Below are 20,099 nucleotides of genomic sequence, written 5' to 3'. Positions count from 1 at the left end.
CCGGTGCTAATCCCGCTCTCCGAGGAGAGAGGTGGGTATTGGCTTTGATGATAGAAATGGATTAAACAGATTACATTAAAGGCCAGTCTAATTGAACCAATCTATCCTGATTCTGCCGCTGTAAGATAAATGGGGAGGGCCAGATAGGAGATATATATTTATATATATGTATATAGGTCATGTGTTTGCGTGTGGCGCTCAAGGCTCCTCGGCAGCCCAGCAAGACGACCGCTTCCCTCTTGTTGTACGGCCTCCTCGGATCGACGCACTTCTTTTCACGTCTACTTCTCAAATATCTCGAAGATGCCGATTAAATTCGGAGTCGGAGGCGAGTTCGAGGGTCTCTTTATTGGTCGATGTGGTGGACGGGAAAGTGAAAATGTGCTCAGATTTAACGGTGTCAAACAAGCGTCTTCTTTCCGCTTCATCTGCCTCCTTGTCTCTGTTCCCAACCTTTCAGACGATTGCCTCTCTCTCGCTCGTATTGACACCGTCTGGTCGAGGCGAGCGTAGTGCCGTGACCTTTTCTTCCGACCTTGTTATCAGCGTGGACTCGTTAAGCCGGACTGTTTAATTAGCAGCAGAATGGCAATCAGGGAGGAGCCGCAGAGCCCTCTGTGGTCGTAGACGTGGATCAATGGTCCTCTGGGAGACTTGGCACTCGGCAACAGAAGACCTTTACACTTATCATGCAAGCATGCCATGAGCTGATGCATACAGTTATGTGCAAATGTATATATGTAGTTTTTTGCTTAAACTTTGGTCTTAAGGGAGAAGTTGGCAGCAGATCATTTGGTTCTGATACTTGTCATGAATTTTTAGAGGTGAATTCTGTCCATTTACAAGATTCTCGTTTTAGAACTTTTCAAAGTAATGCCCCTTGAGATAAACACTCATTTGTAGTCGCCGGAGAAGTGCTTCTGACTTTTTATTGTCTTTTCTACATCTGAGGTTGGACGAAAGAGGCAACAGATCGGGGAATGGATTCATGGGGACTCCCAGGTTTTTCCAAGCCAGAAACAACATTTTGTCTCTCCATGGAGTACCAGATCCACCCTGGCATCTCTTCAAAGGCTGGAAACGTCCAGGCAGGTGAATTATGGGTATTTCTGGCTCTTAGGGCCAACAGTAGACTCATGGAGAGACATGAATGAAGTATTACATGGGCAGTCCAAACAAGAATGTGACCAGAGGATGGACATTCCTGTCCAGACACAAGTTCTGGACGTTGAACGCATCGTTTGAAAGATGACGCAATTACTGTCATAAAGAAGGACAATATGGAAAAAATTCCCCTGATCCTCTTGTACAGGAGCCTAACATCAACTTGGACAGGTACCAACACCCTGAGCTGTGGGATTGTTCAGCTCCAGCTCAGTCTAAAGGGATTCCACAGTGTTCCTCCCTGGGGGTCTTCCTCTGGACCCCCAGAGGAAGTCAGGAAAAACCTCCGAATGGATGCCAGCCGTCACCCTGAGCAGATATTAGGAGGAGGAGGCTCTTCCTTCATGTTAAAACCAGCCTGTCATCCATAAGAACTCAGAGTTAGACATGGTTCGCTGCAAATGAAGACCCCTGGAGTGTATATTAAAGATTATACCAATGTTTGTTTGTGGGTGCCACGTTGTACGATTGCCTGATACGCCGAATGACGATATTCGAACTCCCTGTTACTTCAAGGAACCATCAGATGTTGCTCATTCTGATCGTCCGCCTCCCTTGAAACAGAGATTTTTAACCTCAGTGAGACGCGAATGGTTAAGTGAAGGTCCCATACATTCATACTTGCAGAGAGAAGAAAGTGAGAAGTCGAAATTTGAAGAAAATTCAAAAGCAATGACATGCCCTTTCTGTTTTTCTTAAATTTTCTGCTCCATTGGTGTGCCTCCTGATTGTATTCAAGCACTCCGTTTCGAGATAATGGGGAGTTCGCATGCTTTTGGCCTCAAAGTACAAGCTATAATGCAATATCTGCAAATGTCACGGCACCAGCCGCTGCCAAATAATACCTCCTCCAAAATCCTTCCTTCGATAATAACCAGAAAAACCACTGTGAGACTAATATCCCACTTTTATTGGAAGTTGAGTGCAGTGCAAACTGATGAAACAACCCAGGCTGACATGTGCACACACACACACACACACACACACACACACACACACACACACACACACACACACACACACACGGTGAAAAGAGTGTGTAAACACCCACACGTTTAAGCCTCGGAAGCACAAACACCTAGGCGAAGAAATGTGGGGCGCGTGCCAGCAGTCGCTGCACCTGGTGGGATCCAAGTGAAAGTGAGAGGCGAAAAAAAAGAGCTGAACGCTAAGGTCTGTTGATCTATTTTTACCGCAGAGCAGGGGGCAGAGAGGGGGGGATGCAGACAGACAGAGGGAGGAGAGAGAAAGCTTCCTGCATAATGCATGGCCCTGTAGAGCAGCGGTGGCTCATACACGGCGCTCTCTCTTTGGACCTCCAGGTGTCTGTGCTGTCTGTCAAGCAGGCACCGTATGAGAGAGCCAGGTGCTCTCACACGGCGCCCCGGTTGATCTGACTCCGAGCACGGGACCGCCGGGCTCTCCAGCTGCTTGCTCCCGCTTCAAACACAAACACCTCGCCTGTAGTTTCATCCCAAACCATCCCAGAGGAGGGAAAGAGTCGGAGGAAAGAGTGAGAACGAGTGCAGACTCTGACCGGGGCGCCATTTTTGTTTTTCTGCACTCTCCGTTTTCCTTTGACCAAGAACCTGGTGGCCTAAAGCATGCAGTGAAAAGTTGTCTGGGTCACATTATCTGACTTGATTAGTTCAGTGTATTTGTATTTTAAAACCACAAAGTCAAATCAGTTATTTCATAGGAAAGCTACAGTTCTATGACGTGCTTACATTTGAATTATTTTGGTAAGTTTCAGTGTTTAAGCTAGTTAGCTTTTCATAGATATTTATCCTTTCATTCATTATAAGACACTAACAAGAGAGCACCTGTAAAATGCTAACAACAAAAGTCTCTCCAATGCCAATTTTGTTGTCTTTTTTTTTTGTATTACCTATCATGGTAATGATCTATATTTTTCTCCTTCTGTTCGCTGGGTGATTGGAAACAACCCAAGTTGATTGGCGAAGGTGAAGATTTTCCATTTTTCCTCGCTCATTTCCATGAAACGCTTCTAAAAAGCCTTGACAGCGAACATCCACATTTCCCTAAAACACAACGCCTTGATGCGTCCGTCTGACCGCTCGGGTTGGGCGCTAGCCGTCACGAGGAGGCAGACTAATGAAAGTTTGATGAGGACGCTTCCCCGAATCCACCGGCGTGATTAGACTTTAATTACAGGGAGCCGCGACGACACATTCCCGATAATTGAGAACCCCCAGTCTGCATCTCCAGTTTTGGATTTCTGATGATACCCCCACCCGCAGGAGTGCAACCGGAGAATCCATGGTTTGCGCAATCAGATACGAAATTGTTTGCAACTCTATCCTATGAAACTCTAGTTTCATAGAGAGCATAAAAAAGATGAGAGTAAAGGAGAGGTTGAACCTGTCGGGTCTCTCAGCATGTCTCCGTCTCCATTGGCAGATTTGACAGAAACATCCCAATATGGCTGCCAGACGCCTATAAAGCACCCACGGGCATTGGCAGCTCCCTCTGTAAAATCTCCCGTTACAACCACATGAAAAAAAAAAGAAAGAAAGCTCACTGTTCAGCTCGTCAGGTGAATCACCGCTTTGCCTCAAGAATCCTCTTTTTTCCCCTTTTATTGCAAGGGCTTCGATTCAGCACTTTCCCACCATTTATGCCCTCCTCCAGTGATGGGAGCTGCAACCGAATCATTGTATATGAAACAACAACAAAAAAAAGGAGGCACCGCTTCGGAAATGTGCTCAGGTGTTTAGAGCCGCAGAAGGAAGTAGAAGATTCAAGGGCACGGCTCATAATCCCGCAGGACGGCAAGCAATCACTGCTCCAAAAAAAAAAACAAAAAAAAAAAACAAATCTGGAGACGGAAACGAAACCTCCGCTGGGTTTCGATTCCAACCATCAAAACTGCATTTTGTTGCTTCCTTTTCATTTAGCAATTGCTCAGCTCTTTGGAGCTAAACACTGATCTCTGAGTAAACAAATCTGAATCCAACACCAGCGGCATAATAACTAACTTGCTCCCGAATAAGCATTAATTAAATACGGTGTCAACAGAATTAAAACGCCACCCGTGCACGTTGGATTTCTTGTTGTCCTTCCGGAATTACAAAGATGTTATCATTTGATAGCGACGTGTGAAAGCGGGGTGACAGAGTACATGTGATCAAGCATTGAAAAAGACGTGTTTATCGTCTTATCTTTTCTATTATTCACGGGTTTTTTTCTCCGGCGTCCCCCAGTGTAATTATCCGGATAACAAATCCACCTCTTACCGCACTGTGTCTGCGTTAATTCAGTTGTATTCACTGTCAAGTGCTGTCAGGGAGGGAGATCATGCAAGGGCATGTCTGATTTTGTTTTTTTTAATTAAACCGCGCGAACCCTCGTGGAGATATTGACCAGGATAATATCGCGACGAGAAGTCGGGCCGGCTCGCACACAGCAGCCTGTAAATGTTTGGAGGTCAAAGGTCAGCTGGCTGTAGGCGTGGAGGTAAATTCATGCTGCAGCTTGGATTAAAAAAAAATGCACCTGTGAAGGGGATATGATGAGAAATAAATACAACTAATGAAAAAACCAGTGGTTGCTTTTGTATTAGTAACGCAACAAATATGGACCAACTCATCGGTGAAACTGTGAAACAAAATTCGACTCCAGTTTGTGTGGCCTCGTAGAGAACAGCGGAAGCTGACCAGGTTGCTTGTCGTTCCATCGCCAACCGGAAGACGACGACGACGCTCGAAAAGCGACCTTTCACTGAAAGATGGCTTCATGGTTCTTTGTCTCTGCAGCCTCACACAGACGACGTCGGGAGGTAGATGATACGCAGCCGTTCTGTAATTACAGATAAAAGTACATTAAGTTCGACAGATACATGTAAGCTTCTTGATGAGGGTGCCCATTTCAATTAGGGAGCATTAAATGAAACAAAAGCCCTTATGGGAGTTTCTCACCGCCAGACCCAAGGAGAATTAATACACTGCATAGGGCCATTTACCAGGAAGTAATTACTCCCTAATTAGCCATTAGTTATTCGATTACCCTTTTATCAGTTAGTCATGGTCAAAAGGCAGGAATAGTGGATAAGTCGTCACCTTGGTTGGTAACAGATGTAATTAACACGCCATAGCTCCCTCGGAGGGAGACAAGGAGAGCGTGCATCGAGGCAAACCGAAGGCATTCCGGCTTATTTCCTGCGTTTGATCGAAAGCGGAGATAAGTCAGCCGGTCTCTTTTGTTCCTCTCGGGCTTAGCAGAAACAGGAGGGAGCAAATTAAATTTGCCCCACCCCCCCTCGTCCTCCTCCTGACTCGTCCCGAGTTCACGTTTCGCTCTCGAACTTGTGGCCAGACCTCTAAAGAGGAGTGCGCTGGTCAGTGAGACGAGGAAGCAACGCGGTCGCTCTTTGTTAGCGTGCTGAATGGGCTCCGTGATTGAGACTCGATAAGAAATCGGGGCAGCGGGATTGGGGGGTATCCAGCGTGAAGATTGGTGATTAGGTGGGCATTGTTGCTCGGGGGGGTCGGGGGGGAACAGACCAGCCGAAGAAGCAGGAATACTCCATGCCAAACTGCTTCTACCATTTATTACACATAATTACATTCTTAAATAAAAACGATTCACTGAACAGTTTCCTTGCATAGAGAAATTACAATACCAATTTAAAAAAGGAATTATGAAACAAACCGGTAACAAAAATAAATCTTTCTCATTTTTCCATAATAAAGAACATTATCGTACCCATACATCAGAATATACAAATGATAAATTTGAAACACTTTGTACAGAGGAACACAAACAGAAGGACGACGGAGAGGGGGAAAGGGAAAAGTGTCGGGGTGGGGATGGAGGGAAATAGAGAGTGTGCTGGTAGAAAAAGGGGAGGTGCGTTTGATTTCAAATTCAGACCTGGTGGAAATGGAGGCGGCGTCACACAAAGTGATGTACGTAACCCCCGCACATTCTGCAGAAAAAGCTCGAGCTGCAGTCTCGAATAAAAGATTATTTTCTTTCTTTCTGAAATCGGCGAAAAGTGCGAGGAACGAGCAGAGTGTGCGTCTACAGGTGTCGGTGAAAAGTGTTACAGTGTGTGGATGTTGTGCCAAAAAAAGAAAAAAAAAACCCTCCTGTACAGACTTTGTGATCATGGTTAGAGCATGGTGGTTACGACTGTAGACAGGTAAACAAAAACATCAGATATGCAAGTGATTTTTTTTTTCTCTTGAAATAATAATAATAATAATAATAAAAAAGTCAGAGTGCAAAAACACAGATAAAGAACACACAGGCACAACAGAACTGAATCAATCATTGAGATGACACGGAACGTAAACATCCTCAGAGACGACATGAAGACCCCACCCAACCCCACCCCAGAAAACACATTCACATTTTGAGATCTCGGTTTCCCACGACTCCTGGAGAACAATTTTGCTTTCGTCAGCCGCCCAAAAGGAGGCGGGCTGACATTTCAGATCAGCTTCTTGTTCAAAAAAATTCAAAGAAAGTCAAGCAAACAAACATAAAATCCCCCCACCCAACCCCACCCCCAAATGTTCTTGTTTAAATCCACCGTTTCAATCGATGTGGAACAGTCTCCAGCTTATTTAAAATCACACAGAGTCATTCAGTAGAAACATATCCAACTTAAATACTGAAACACACACATAGAGCTGCCATCAGTGGTCAGCAGTCACCATAGAAATGGTGAAACTGCCATTCTTTGCTTCCTCTTTCATGTACAGTCAAAAAATTACACTACAGCAAATCTGCTTGAAAGTTGAAATGTTTGCGTTCTTCGCATTATCGGAAGAGTTGTATGACAACAACAAATAAATAACAAAAAATACATGGATAAATAAATAAATATAATCTCCAGAGTAAAATGTGTCACTTTTATAGTTTTTGAAACTATGAATATGAATTATTGGTCATGTTAGCCAAATAAACAGGACATTTTTTGACAACCCTTCAACTAGCTTGAATGGGGGTTTACCCCAAATGAAGGGATAAGCCCTTCGTTTGGGGTAGAGGGGCAATGCTGTCATTGCTAGTCAACATGACTAGCAATGCTGTCGGCTCTTTCACGAATCGGCTGCACTTTTTGCTAAGGTTGCTAACGTTTGGACTCAAATTTGACACTGCAACTAGCAAAAAAAAGTGTTTTGTGTGGTAATCTGTGCAGTGGATTTGTGAGTGTTGTTGCAAAGATGGCCACCGCACTCGATATAATTTGCTACAACCACAAGAACGAGTAAGTTTTGTTCTGCTGCTGCTACCGTTCCCCACTTCACAAACACTTATCAACTCTGCTCAGCCTACCGTCCTTGACTCCTGTCCGTACATTGGACACCTTAAACGGTGTTATCTTTTTAAACTAATCAGAATGGTTTCACAATACGAGACGATGAAACTTTCCTAAGACGGCTCAAGCAATCGTCCCGTCATCTGCACACCCAAAGGTTTTTGGCCTTTCTTTAAGACCGCTGGTGCTGGCTGGAAAATTTGTGCTTCAAGGTTTTCAGTCTCCTTTGTGCCTTCAAAAACTCTGAAGTTTGGTTTTCTGTTTCAGGATTGCGTGACTTATTTCAGCTAGATCCCAGATTTAGAGCTGGAACTCTGACGCAGACCATTTACTCTGAAGACTTTTCCTTCAAGGCAATAAACCAGAAAAATTAAAACCAAGCTTGTGTGTAATCTTACATCCATCTCAAATCCATCTGTGAATTTAAGACATCTAAGAATCTGATTTTAGTTGCTTCTCCTCGACACGACAAAGGCCATGTCACGCAATATAAACGCTAATTGCAGTTTTTCTGGTGCGGATGTTTGACTCGTCGTGTGTGTGGGTTTTTCGCTCTGCCGCCGTTACAGAAGCTGATGGGGCAGTTACCATTGCTGACTGAGCAGACGCACCCTCCCCTAACCCATTTTAGCCACCCACTGGAAACCTGCACTCATGCTGGTCCACGAGAGCCGGCGAAATGTCAAAAGCTACCAGCTGTGACCAGCCAGTTTCTCCAAGTCCGGTCATTTTTCCCCTAACGCGAAAAAGAACAGAAACAGTGTCTGGTATGGTCTCCCCCACCATCCTCCAGTGTTTTAATGGATCTTGCAAAAATGGCCAGAATTGCAACAGATACATTCACATTGATTTTCTCTGACAGGACCCGATTGATTGATTGAATGTGCCTTCCTAAGGGTGAGTCCTGTGGGGGGAAATTTCAGCATTCCGACATATATGCTGGTCAGGGAGTCAGCAGAAATCGTCTTGGATGTACAGAGCCAAATTTAGAGAGATGTCCAATACATTTTTTTTCTTTGATGTCAAGTCAGAGAGATGCTTAATTGGAAGAGTTCTGCAGGAATGTGAGCTGGACCGTCTCAGACCAGCGGCTTGGTTGGTGCCAATCACTCTCGAATCCCAAAGAGATCATTTCGGGCATCCATCTTTCTTTTCTCCTCCTCGCCGCATCCGTTTCCTGCGGGTTCCGTCTCTCGCGAGGTGTCTATTTAAAACGGCCTTTCTCAAAACCGTTTAGAAACAATAGAACCTTTAAATACATAGTGATGTCGTTTTGTGTTCGGTGTGCTATCGCAGGGGGCTAGCTGCTTAAACTTGTGCTCGGGTGGCACATGAAAGCCAGCGTTTCATTTGGACATTGGAACGTTTTTGTGTTTTTTTTCTTTCTTTTCTTTTTTATTACAAAAAGTTGGAAAGAGTCAATTGTGCAACCGTTTTTGTCAACTGATAAGGTCTCAAGAAGGAAACGCACTCTCAGAAAGCTGCCTTACATCTTACCAGACGGTCAGTTTCGATATGTCTGTCTCAGCAGAAGTTGATCTGGGGTTGGTGGTTCACGGGGGGTGGGAGGGTGAGTCAGTGCAACAGAACGACCACGCATCGGAGCAACACGTCTCTGAGGACTCCATTGCCAGAAGAGCAGAAAGATCCACGTGGCGTTTTCCCAAAACTCAAAGGATGATTCTAACGGCTGTGGCAGGTTTGACGAGATGAAAGCTGAAAACCCTTTTTTTTTGAATATGTGGAACTTCTGAAAGAGTAGGAATGTTGAAAACGTGTGACTGTACAATCGCTGAGCGACGCGGCCTGATCGCTCATCGCATGACGAAAACAAGGAGCTGCCATGACTTCCTCCACCAAACCCTTGGAGAGTCATAGATAGAGTGTTGCCATTCTCTATTAGTTGATCTCAGTTCTGCATATGATCAGGCACCCTCTCTGGTCCTTCCGAACCCATCCTCTCCGCCGTCCTCTTGTTAAGTTTTCAGCCGCCGACGGTCCATCTCCTCCTTTCGCTGCCGTTGACCTTCTCGCCGACTCCTCAGATGTGCCTCTTCATGTGCAGCGCCAGGTGATCCGACCGCGAGAAGCACCTGCAGCCGAACGGGGGTGGGAGGGTGAGGAGGAGAAAACAGAGAGCAGCTCGTTAGCTCGTTACTAAAGCATGAGGAAGAAGTTTGTTTTGCAGAAGGAGCTAAATGTTGCTGTTAGCTAGCGCGCGCTGAGCCGCTAATGCGCACGCAATTAGTATATGTGTAACTAATTCATAATCAGCGTTTTCAGCAGAACTCCTAATGACTTCAGCTGCGCCATGAATAACTAGAGAGCCTGCAGATGGATCTGTTGAAGCAGTGTTGGGGGGGCGAGAAGGAGGGGAACGGGAATAAAAGGCGGCATGCAAAACACGCGGTGGGGAAACGACGGCTAAATTAGACGGCTCGAAGCCTCCCGTCGAAAAAACCAGCCTGGTGGAATTGCTGGGGCGTCGCTCCACGCTGGGAAAAGAGGGGGGAAAAAAACGAAGATGAAATTGCTCTTGTCTTTTGTTATCAGTGAGGGGGGTTTTGAAAAATGTTTGTGAAAATGAGGATTTCAAGCTGATTGCCACAAACCGACATAATAAAGGCTTTCAGCCGGCTCATTCCTGCGCCTGCGTCCACAAACACACACTCACATTTATGCAGCCTTCATCAAACCCTTACAATTTTTTTTTGTTTTTTTTTCCATGTGCGTGTCTGGATAAACTATGCTTTCGCTGAGAGTCGGTAGAGGAAAACAACTGCTCCATTCCCATGAGAAGTGCTTTCCAAATAAGAGGGTTGCTTTATAGGAGATAACAGGGAGCTGTTTGCTTCGGTAATTGGTGTGTAAGAAACATTTCAGAGGAAGAGTTCTTTTAGGGTGAGTCTTATTTCATTATCGATCAGTTTATTTGCATTGCCACTTCCCCTCGGCCTTCTCGCTTCACCCATTTCAAGAAGGCGGCGCATCGTCACCGAGTCCTCTTGTTTAAAACGATCAGGCTTGGTACAAGTTGTAGTTTTCAAAAGTCAACTCGAATGTTTTTGACTTCAACTTTTAAGCCTTTGAGAGACAAGTCAAAAGGAAGTCTCGAAAAGTCAGAATCAAATCAGAGATATGTTTGGAGCACCAAATGAGGAAAACAGAAGTATTCACCTAAATGGAGGGCGGGGCCAATGACTTGTATTTCCTTAATGATTCATTCTAGGACCTTAATGGCCCTTTTAGTGTGATTGTACAGACTACAAATTATAAACTTATTCCCAGGCTTTTTGGGTGAGAGGTGAAACATCAAGAAACGAGAGAAATCTTGTTGCCTTCGACTCAAACACCAGCAAACCCCAACTCATGAAATCAGGCTGTAATATCCAATCTGTGGGGAATGATCTAATGACGCATATTAATATTTATCTCCACAATTTATTAAAACGCATGACTTTCACTACACATTGACCGACATACAGAAGTTGGGTTCGATGGTATGAAATGGTTTGCTTACGGCAATGAAATTTGAGGCGTTTTAAATGGTAACAGGCAGGTATGACTGTCAGAAGGGACCAATTAATTTGCCCTCTCTACATCATAAAGAAACTATTAGAACTGCCCATACCCCCTTACCAGCATAAACAAACTACTTGTAGTGGTTAGATGGGAGGAAAAAGGGCATTTAGTGCATTAATATGGCTGAACTGAACCAATTTAAAGCAACCAAAGACAGTAGACTATAGGATTTTCACCATGAAATATGTTGCAAGAATATTGCAAAAAATAAAAATCTGTTTTCACATGCCTTCAACTGTTGATTGTTTTTAAGGTGATCAACAGTTTGTCATTGGACCTCCATGTCTTACCACTTTCTGTCCTATCTTTATGTGTGTTTTTATCCATACACACTCGTGGAATGAACAAAGTGCTACGGAGTCGATCGTCACTGTTCCCGTGTGTCATTAGGAGTGTGTGTGTGTGTGTGTGTACACTCTCGGAGACAGATGGGGAAGTATGAGTCACGACTTGGGGGCACGGCACCAGCTGGCACACCGTGGGTCTGTCTCACCCCACAAAACCCCCTGCAATCCTCAATCTTCCCCTCCACTTTTTTTTTTCCCCCTCTTCTTTCATCTCAGCAGGGGGCATGTGTGTGTTTGGGTCTTTAGGCTGGAAGGGCTGGACGCCTTCTGACACATGACAGAGGTGGGCCCAAATTAGGGGTATGTCTGCGGGTGTGTGTGTGGGGGGGGGGGCTCGTGGTGGGGAAAAATACTGTACTTACAGTCTACCCAGCTGGGACTTGATTTAGCTTTCGCTGTCTGGCCTGCTGTTCATTAACACACAACCAAAGACCCCCCAATCTTATCGACATTAGGGAAAGTACCCCAGGTGAGAAGGGATTTCTTTTTGTCCTTCAATAATGAACCTATGCATGATTCAAGAGGTCCCATATTCACTAACTTCCTCCATTGTGTCCAATTTCCACACTGTCGCTGTACTAAAAGCTCCCCTACAGTAGACAGTTTATGCCACATTTGACAAATGGATGACATCTTCATCGAGTTCCATCCTCATGAATAACTTAAGCTTGTTGCACATAATTTACAGAAAGATCCACCTGACAAGAAAGTTGCATCGTATCATATGACTTTATTCGTTTAATTAAAAGTGTCTCCTCTGTTACCACCTAACCAAACTAAAGTTCTGTAAAATAATTTGGGGGCTCATCCAGGGCTTTAAGCCTTGAATACTTGCAAAAAATTTGTCTTTGTCTTACAGCAATCCTTTTCCTATTAGCTAAAAACACTTTCTGTATAAGGACGATATAAAGTGAAACATTTTTGGTGTTGAAAGTAAATTAAAACTGAATTAATATCAAATTACTGCCCAGATTTAGAGTATATTTTCAGTCAAATATATTTTTTCCCTTTTACAAATTTTACAAAATGTTTTTCAAGACAATGAAAATCACTCTCACTGCAATTACTGTGCTTTTTTCGTATCACTTTAAATTCGTCATGGATATGGGAGGAGCCACAAAAAAATGTCTTTGAATAAATTTTTTCTGTCTTGTTAATTGTATAGAAATTACCCTTGGACCAGTGCTTCAACGTCTGACTTTTGTCTTGTGAAGTGCATTAACGCAACATTCATTGTATATTAGCACAGTTTGATTACAATAACAAAAATAGTCAAATAACATATTAGCTATTTTGATGCAATATTGGTGCGCTGCTTGAAAATACAAAAATGTAGAGGTCCTTTGTTTTTTGTTTTTTTAAGTAAAACAATTTCAGTAAATCTTATAAAGACTCCACCAAAACAGAAGATTAATATGTCATAGACTTTTGTGTGATGACATTAATTGATTCCACACCTGTTTAGCACTTTGGTTCCACTGAAAGCAGCCTCCCTATCAAGGCTCAACCCGGTATTAATATGCAGCGCCAGGCTAAATGTAAAGCAGAGTGAGTGCTCTCTGGGTCCTCTCCTGGAAGACTTTGCAGGTTTCAAAGAAGCACACATTAGTAATCCTGCCAGCGCACTTTCAAACTGGGTCAGAACCAAAACAGTTTAGAATGTGTTAGGAGTATCTGGTAGCAAACTTTGCAGAAAACACGAATAACAGCAGGAAAATGGGAGAAAAAACACACACACACACATCAGACGGCGTGAAAGGAGGGAGAGTTGTGTTTTGACAGACCTGTCACAGTGGTTGCACTTAAAAGGCTTGGCACCCGTGTGTTTGCGGTAGTGCCTCGTCAGCTCGTCGCTCCTGGCGAATCGCCACTCGCAGCCCTCCCATGAGCACTTGTACGGCTTCTCACCTGGAGCACGAAAGTGAAGAAAAAATATATATATAGATAAGCACCACTTTCATCACCTGTCATATTCTTATTTACTTATGAACCGCAGCAGCGAATATCAGCTTCCTTTGAGTTAAATATACTCGGCACAAAATAAAAACAAGGAAATTAATGTTTTGGCAATGACTGATGCACCGTTAGGCAGCTGGTTGGTTTTTGTTGAAGTCTCGCATTAGAACAAGGTTGATGGAAATGGTAGAATTTCAAATCACTTCCTCAATTGCGCAAGAAAGGTTTTCACAGTCGCTTCAGCTGGTTCTAGTTTCCCCCCCCCAAAAAAAAATTTTATGAAAACATATCCGCTGAAACGGTTCCGATTGCCGTTCTGTCTCTCCGTCTCCAGACAACATATAGCATCGCCAATACTAGTCGACATGACGGAGCAATTGCAACTTGCATGCGAGTTAGCAACCACTACATCAAAATCTGACGAAATCCCAACTAATATACCTTAGCAACCTGGCTACACAGTTTGCTAAGGTATATTAGCAGCTGCAGAAGAGTCTAGCAACAAATTGAGCTCCATATACAAGATGAAACAGTCCTACCATAACAACATTTAAAATCTATGATTAATGTGTTTAAGGGCAACAGAGTAAGACATTTTATAGCCTCGAGTTCAGACACATGGGATGAAGAATGAGACGCCATTGAATTGTGAAACTGTCGATACGTCTTCTTTCTTCAACATTCATTCAGTCATGGGGTGACAAACATGGTTCCAACAATGTAAAACGTACTGCCTAGGCCCACTGGAAGAAAAACAAATAATCGGACAAAGAGAAATGCTTAGAATTCTCCATTCCGTATGCAAGTTTGTCCTCTTTTAGGACACTAAAAACATAACGAAATGTTCAACTGGAATGGAGAAGCTCCCACTGGTCTGCGATCTTGCTGAACATGCAAAAGAGCAGAGAAGGGGTTGCTAGAAGTGGAGCGGGAGAAGCGATGGGGGTTTGGGGGTGGGGATTAGAGCCAAGGTGGATGAAAGTCTGGGAAGAGAAGGTGAGATGAGTGTGAGTAGGAGAGAAGTGCCGCAGAAGTGGATTAAGGCAGGGGAGGCTGCAGATATGCCGGCAGGGAAAGAAGAAGGAGGAGAAGAGGGGGTGGTGATAATTAGGCCAGTCACATAATGGCAAGGAAGCCACAATACACCAGCTGCGTCCAGCTCCGAAGATGTCAACTGCATCAGTCACATCCCATCTGGTTGAATCCAGACACACTGACCAGCACAGCTTGAGTGCTTTCCACACCAACGGCGGCTTAATCCATCCAATGTGACCATAGAGGAGACGCAATCGATGGCTCAACTGCTGTCAAGTTCTTGTTCAAAGACGGCGATGGTTTTACGGCATTATCGGTGCCACGGGACGTAGAAATTCCAAAAACAAAAGAAAAGGAAAAATCCACGCCTGCACAGCATGTCCAAGCGAGCAAGTCAAAGGGAACATCTGCTGCTAATTCGGTGGGAATCGACATGAATCGGCGCGCAGGGCACAACAAATCTAAAGATGAAACGGATCTCGCAATGTCTGCTCGGTTCAAGGGCTGTGGGTCGGCCAGAAGCCATGTTGAGAAACACTTAATTAGCAGGACTCAGAGACGGTAGAAAGGTGTGAAATGAGGGGCCGGGGGCCCCGACCACCGAGGAGGTGACGACCTCCAAGTGACGAAAAGCTGCGCCTTCACTCTGCACTTCTGCTATTTGCAGAAACATCGCTTAAAATTTCCGGGGTAAAATTTGAAGAGCTTTTTGCCACATCGCTTTATAATGGATAAACAAAGAACTGTATGCAAGAAAAGTTGCTAAGTTGCTAAGTAGAGATCTACAGACTAGTTTTTTGTTCTGCTGGGTGATTTGGTTTAGAAAATCTGCACGGTTGTAGCGTTTGTGTTCGCTTTGGTTTGGTCTCAGCAGTTAGCCCGGTTCCCTGGACCCTGTCCACAGCGGGTGCGAGCCCTTCCGCCTCTGGCCAATGAAATCCCCAGGAGGCAGGGATGCCTGAGTGTGTTGCCTAGCAATGTCTGCAAGGGGGAGGGGCGCGTCGCATCTGTACGTGTGTGAGAGAGTGTGTGTAGGGGGGATGTGGGGGGTGAAACACGAGGAGGCAGCAGTCGGCGCAGCTGGCTGGATCTGGCACCGGCACGCCGCCGGCCAATTAGCGAGCGCGCTGGCAGAGCGCGGAGCCAGTTGCTCGGTGGTGATAGCGGTGGCGGAGGAAAGGGGCGGGGCGGCAGCCTGCAGCAGCACACAGCCACTCAGCTACAGACTCCTCCAACCATACACTGCTCACGTTGCCTGGCAACAATCCCTCCCCTCCATCACCGCCAGCGCTGGTCTCCCCTCCGAAGCCGTCCCGACAACCGGGCAACGCAGCCGGATCCCAGACTGACAGCTCCATCTAATCCAGATTAGCCCCAACTCAGCCATAATCAGATTATATTACTGTTAACTTTGGATTAGTTTCACGAAAACACTGAATGAAGATTATGAAGTTAAGTGGATTATTTGTGGAAAGTGTTAATTTGTGCATCAAGAAAAAAAAAAAGAACTGCATCTGTTTTCCAGCTGCTATTTTTTTCATCCATCCGAGGAAGCGGCATATGTGCAGTCGCCTTCCAAAACACATTTCTCATGTGTAATCTGATAACTGGGTGTTTCCCCGAGTCACCCCTAATCCCATTATGTGTAATCTGTTACTTCCGAATGCTCTCTTCTGTGCGCGCATGAGCGGCGGCGTGCGTGGCGCGGCTCCGCAGCCTCTCAGGTGCCAGCGCTGGAACTTAATTACATTCCCTGCATTAGCCAGAACCCGGGCAGAGCGTCTGGGTCTCACAGGTCGTTACAGACGCTGAGGCTGGGGCGGCTCCGCGGCCAGGGAGAGGAGAGACACACAGGTTAGAGGGGAGCGACGGAAAATGGAATGGATGTTGGATGATGAGCCTCTAACCCTAACCTTTCCTTCTCTCCTAAGCAAGGATAGAAGGGAATCAGTTGACCTTACTTGACCCCACCTACTCTACCTCAGTAGTAACTTTTGTCAACAAATCCTGTTTCCTTTATGCATAATTATAAAATAGTTTCTTCTTCTGGACTTCGCGTTGATGAAAATCACGCTCTTCCAAGAAACAGAGCTAATTTCATTGCCGTCATTCAACAACGCCTGATCAGAATGAAGAGGAGGGCGGGATGCAGATGAACACACGCGACGCGGCGGCGCCTTCCAGAAAGACGCGCTTTTAAGGAGGACAGAGCGGAGGATGAGGCGAGGTAATGAGAAAGACGGCAGAACAACCCAACAGTCTTGGTTTTTTTTCACCCCGGCCTCAAAATCTAATTGTACTATTTCTTATCTGCCATAAGCCTATTCACAAAGAAAAAAAAAAAGCTCTACAGGGCACTGTCATTTCCACTCAGCCCGTCTAATTCCAGATTAAATCGTAGCCTTTCCCCCCTCGTTTGGTAATTTATGGAAATAACAACTAAGAAAAAGAGGATTTGAGTAATGACATCTTTAAACTTGTCAGGATAATGGCTCAGTGAATGAGGGAGCCTGTGGCACTGTTGTAGGCTGCAAAGAGGTTCCGCACTGTACCTCCCCCGTTTGTCTCCGCTTTGTTCACCCGGCGCCTCCGTCTCTTCCTCTGCGCTTCGTCTCACTTTTGTTTCCTTTTGTCAACAGTTCCTCCTTCGTCTTCCCGCCTTGCCGCTTTGAGCAGGTTTCCTTTCAGCGCGAGACTCCGAACTAGAAAACTTTGGCGTTTGATTTTTTTTTTTTTTTAAATTAGAAAATTACAAACTTATTCCAGGTTTAGCATTTTGCAGATTTTTCCGAGGTAACTTGACTCCGAGTATTTGCAGAGAAACTTCAGATTACCCTCAAATTTCAGCAAACGAATTGAAGGAACTGTTTAAAACACAACCATATGAAGTCCAGCTTCCCTCAGCATGATGCTGCGACTGCCGTGCGCTATTGTGGAAATGGTGCCCAGGATGGTGGTTTAGCGGCAGCTAACGACTGTTAGCTGCTACAATGGGGAGCTACTGCCAAACTTTTTAATAAAAAATGTAATTTAATAAGAATAAATTATTGTTTGATTGTTTTGGGGGTTGTTTTTTATCAGAATAAAGTCGTACGAAAATAAAGTAAAAATTTGCAAATAGTCATATCAAAAGGAATAAAGTTGTAATAATGTGAAAATATTCACAATAATACAAGAATAAATTTGTAATACAAGAGTAAAAGTCATACTATATGTGGACTATGTGGCTCTGTAAATCCTCTTGAAATGTTTTAAATTTTTTATTTTTTTTTTTACTTTAACAAATAACAAAATATTTTCTATGACACAGTCGTCTCATCCTTGAAACAGAAGTAAGTTTGGGCCTCTAATCGCAGAACTCTTGGAAGGAGGAGGGGGGGCAGAGGTGCCCTGCTGGCCTGGGAGCCCGAGGCCCTGTCTCAGCTGGCTCAGGCCCTGGTCCGGTTTTGGACAAGGGCAAAACTTGATTGTTTTGGGGGTTGTTGGTTTTTTTTCAAAATCACACCCGTGAAAATAGAAACAGCACATGTGGCGTCTCGGCGAGGCTGCCTCAGTGATCCGTTTAGAGGAGAAATCTAATGTGAGCGGCTGTAAGTGTGTTTGGCGTGATGGTCGTTGGTTTTCTCCATCCCTCCGGTTGGAAGAAACGGCTATGTACGTATTAAATGTCAATAATCATCCAATTATAGCTCCTGCGCGCCTTCCTTAAAGGCGGCTGGAGACCTGACCTGCTAAACGCTATTAGTTCTAATAGAATCTGAAATGCACGGTTCTCACCTCGGCAACCGGATCTGATGCAGGAAGTCTCAGGAGTTCAGCGTGAACACCCATCAGAAATCCTGCTAATTAATACCAGAAACCCTGATATTTACCCCAACACCCCCTCATTCTATTGCCTTAAAAAAAAGAAAAAAAAAAGATCCTATCGGACACTGTTCTCCGACCTCGGACCTACGGAACGAACGGAGGACAGGTGCCCGGGATGAAGCTGGGAAATGGCGGCCTATCCAGGTCAATCCATCCATCACTGTGCAGTTACTCAGTCGGAGGACAGCTCCCTGACAGAGGTCTGAGTGGTTCGGGATTGAGATGGAAGAGCCGGAGAGTTATAGCTTCTGAGCCCCCCCTGCTCATCCTCCCCACTTCCTTCTGTAGAGGAACCTTGACAAGGAGGACCTGCCTCAGTATGGCAGGGAGATTTACTTAGAGGGCGATAAATGGAGAAGGTTCTGCCAAAGTCATTCACGTTTTTATCTTTCATTGCTTTTTTTTTTTTTTTTTTTAAATGTTGCAACCAACACTCTCTGTGAGTCTGTGGAGGATCCGCCAGAGTCATCGACGTCCTAGAATACAGGAAACGCATAAGACACCTTTTATCAAACTCAAATTCCTCAGCCACAATTAAAATGGGAAAGACGAGCAAACATGGAAGTTGAGTAAGAGAAATAATTCAGACGTTGAATATGAGAAAACGTGGTCAGATCTCATCAGGGCAAAATTTCATGGTAAGGAGGATAAGACTGCTTTGGTGAGAAACTCTCTGGTATAAAACAAAAGAAGAAAAGAAAACCAAAGAAATGACACCAAGATAAGATTATCAAGCTTTAAAAGACATCCAGAACAGACGAAGGAGAAACAGGCGCCATGCTTCTCAAATTGAGAAGACTACAGATAAAACTCAGAGTGCACCGACTGCAGTTTTCTGGCTGATCACCGATCTTTAAAAAGCCTGACCTGTTGATTCTGGTTGTGGCTGAAAAGTTGCCAAATACAACAACAAGGTCAATGAAGGAAAAGTTCCCCTGACCTGTATGCGTCCTCTGGTGGGCCTTCAGGTGGGAGCTCTTGGTGTACACCTTCCTGCAGCCGTTGAACTGGCAGCGGTGGATCCTCTTCTTGTTCTCTGGTAGCTCTCCCCCGATCAGGCACGCCGCTCCTTCCTCTTCCTCTTTCACCTGGACTGGAAGTGCGTGTCCCGACACTAGCCGGGCGGCGCTCAGCCCCACCTTCCTGGCCACGAGCTTCAAGGTGAGCGTCCCGTCTGCGGAGGCTGTCAGCGTCTGGCTGGGTTTGACCAGGTGCCGGCCCAGCTCCGGAGAAGACGGGGGAGTTAGGGAGGTGACGGCGCTCAGCTGGGCCTGGTGGACCCCTTCCGTTCCGTCTGAAGTTTCTGGCCCTTGCCCTTTGGGTTTGAGGTCTTTCGTTGAGGTTAAGTTCTGCCTCATTGGACACAGGGTGGCTAGAGGTGGGCTTGGAGGCTCCGGGAGGCCTGGGAGCAGAGCCTCAGACAGGTCTTCTTCGCCGTCCTCCTTCAAGTAGGCCGGAGTCAGGAGGCCGTCCAGGTCCTGGTCGAAGAGCTCTGACAGACGCTTGGGCTCCGTCTGCAGGTAACGCTCCAACTCCAGGCAGGTCTGCGGCACAGAGAGAAAAGCACTCAATTACATTCAGATCAGGCAACTTTCAGGCATGTCCGTCTTCCCTCTCACGTACCGCTTAGCCGTTTCAAGAGCCATCAGATCATTCGTTATGCTCAAACATAAAAAAAAAAAAAACTCTGCATGATGCTCTGCTGCGTTGCACAGCTGTCACATGCACAGATAGCCACAATGACAGCCATGATTACCTGAAAACTCCAGCAAGACGCCTGATTAAACCCTGATTGATTGCAACTGCTGCAGAGAAGAGCGGGTAGCAGGGGAAGAAGTCCCAAACTGTGCAAAACCCCC

General features: G+C 45.3%; 1 protein-coding gene across 2 annotated transcripts in view; it reads right to left on the bottom strand.

Annotated features, from left to right (window-relative positions):
- Positions 1-5,720: 5,720 nt before the first annotated feature.
- The window catches only part of klf7a (Kruppel-like factor 7a), a 35,701-nt gene continuing 21,322 nt past the window's right edge, over positions 5,721-20,099 (bottom strand). For both annotated transcript variants that reach the window (XM_055059093.1, XM_055059094.1), the window contains exons 2-4: positions 19,181-19,784; positions 13,167-13,290; positions 5,721-9,546 (exon numbers count right to left, since the gene is read on the bottom strand). In XM_055059093.1, the coding sequence (XP_054915068.1) occupies positions 9,495-9,546; positions 13,167-13,290; positions 19,181-19,784 (780 nt within the window). In that variant the 3' untranslated portion in view covers positions 5,721-9,494. The remainder of the gene's footprint in view (positions 9,547-13,166; positions 13,291-19,180; positions 19,785-20,099) is intronic.

The sequence above is a fragment of the Poeciliopsis prolifica genome, unplaced genomic scaffold, assembly GCF_027474105.1.
Source record: "Poeciliopsis prolifica strain line A6 unplaced genomic scaffold, Auburn_PproV2 SCAFFOLD053, whole genome shotgun sequence".
NCBI classification, from domain to species: Eukaryota; Metazoa; Chordata; class Actinopteri; order Cyprinodontiformes; family Poeciliidae; genus Poeciliopsis; species Poeciliopsis prolifica.
Note: the sequence above shows the minus strand (reverse complement) of the source record. Positions and strands in the feature narration are given on the sequence as shown.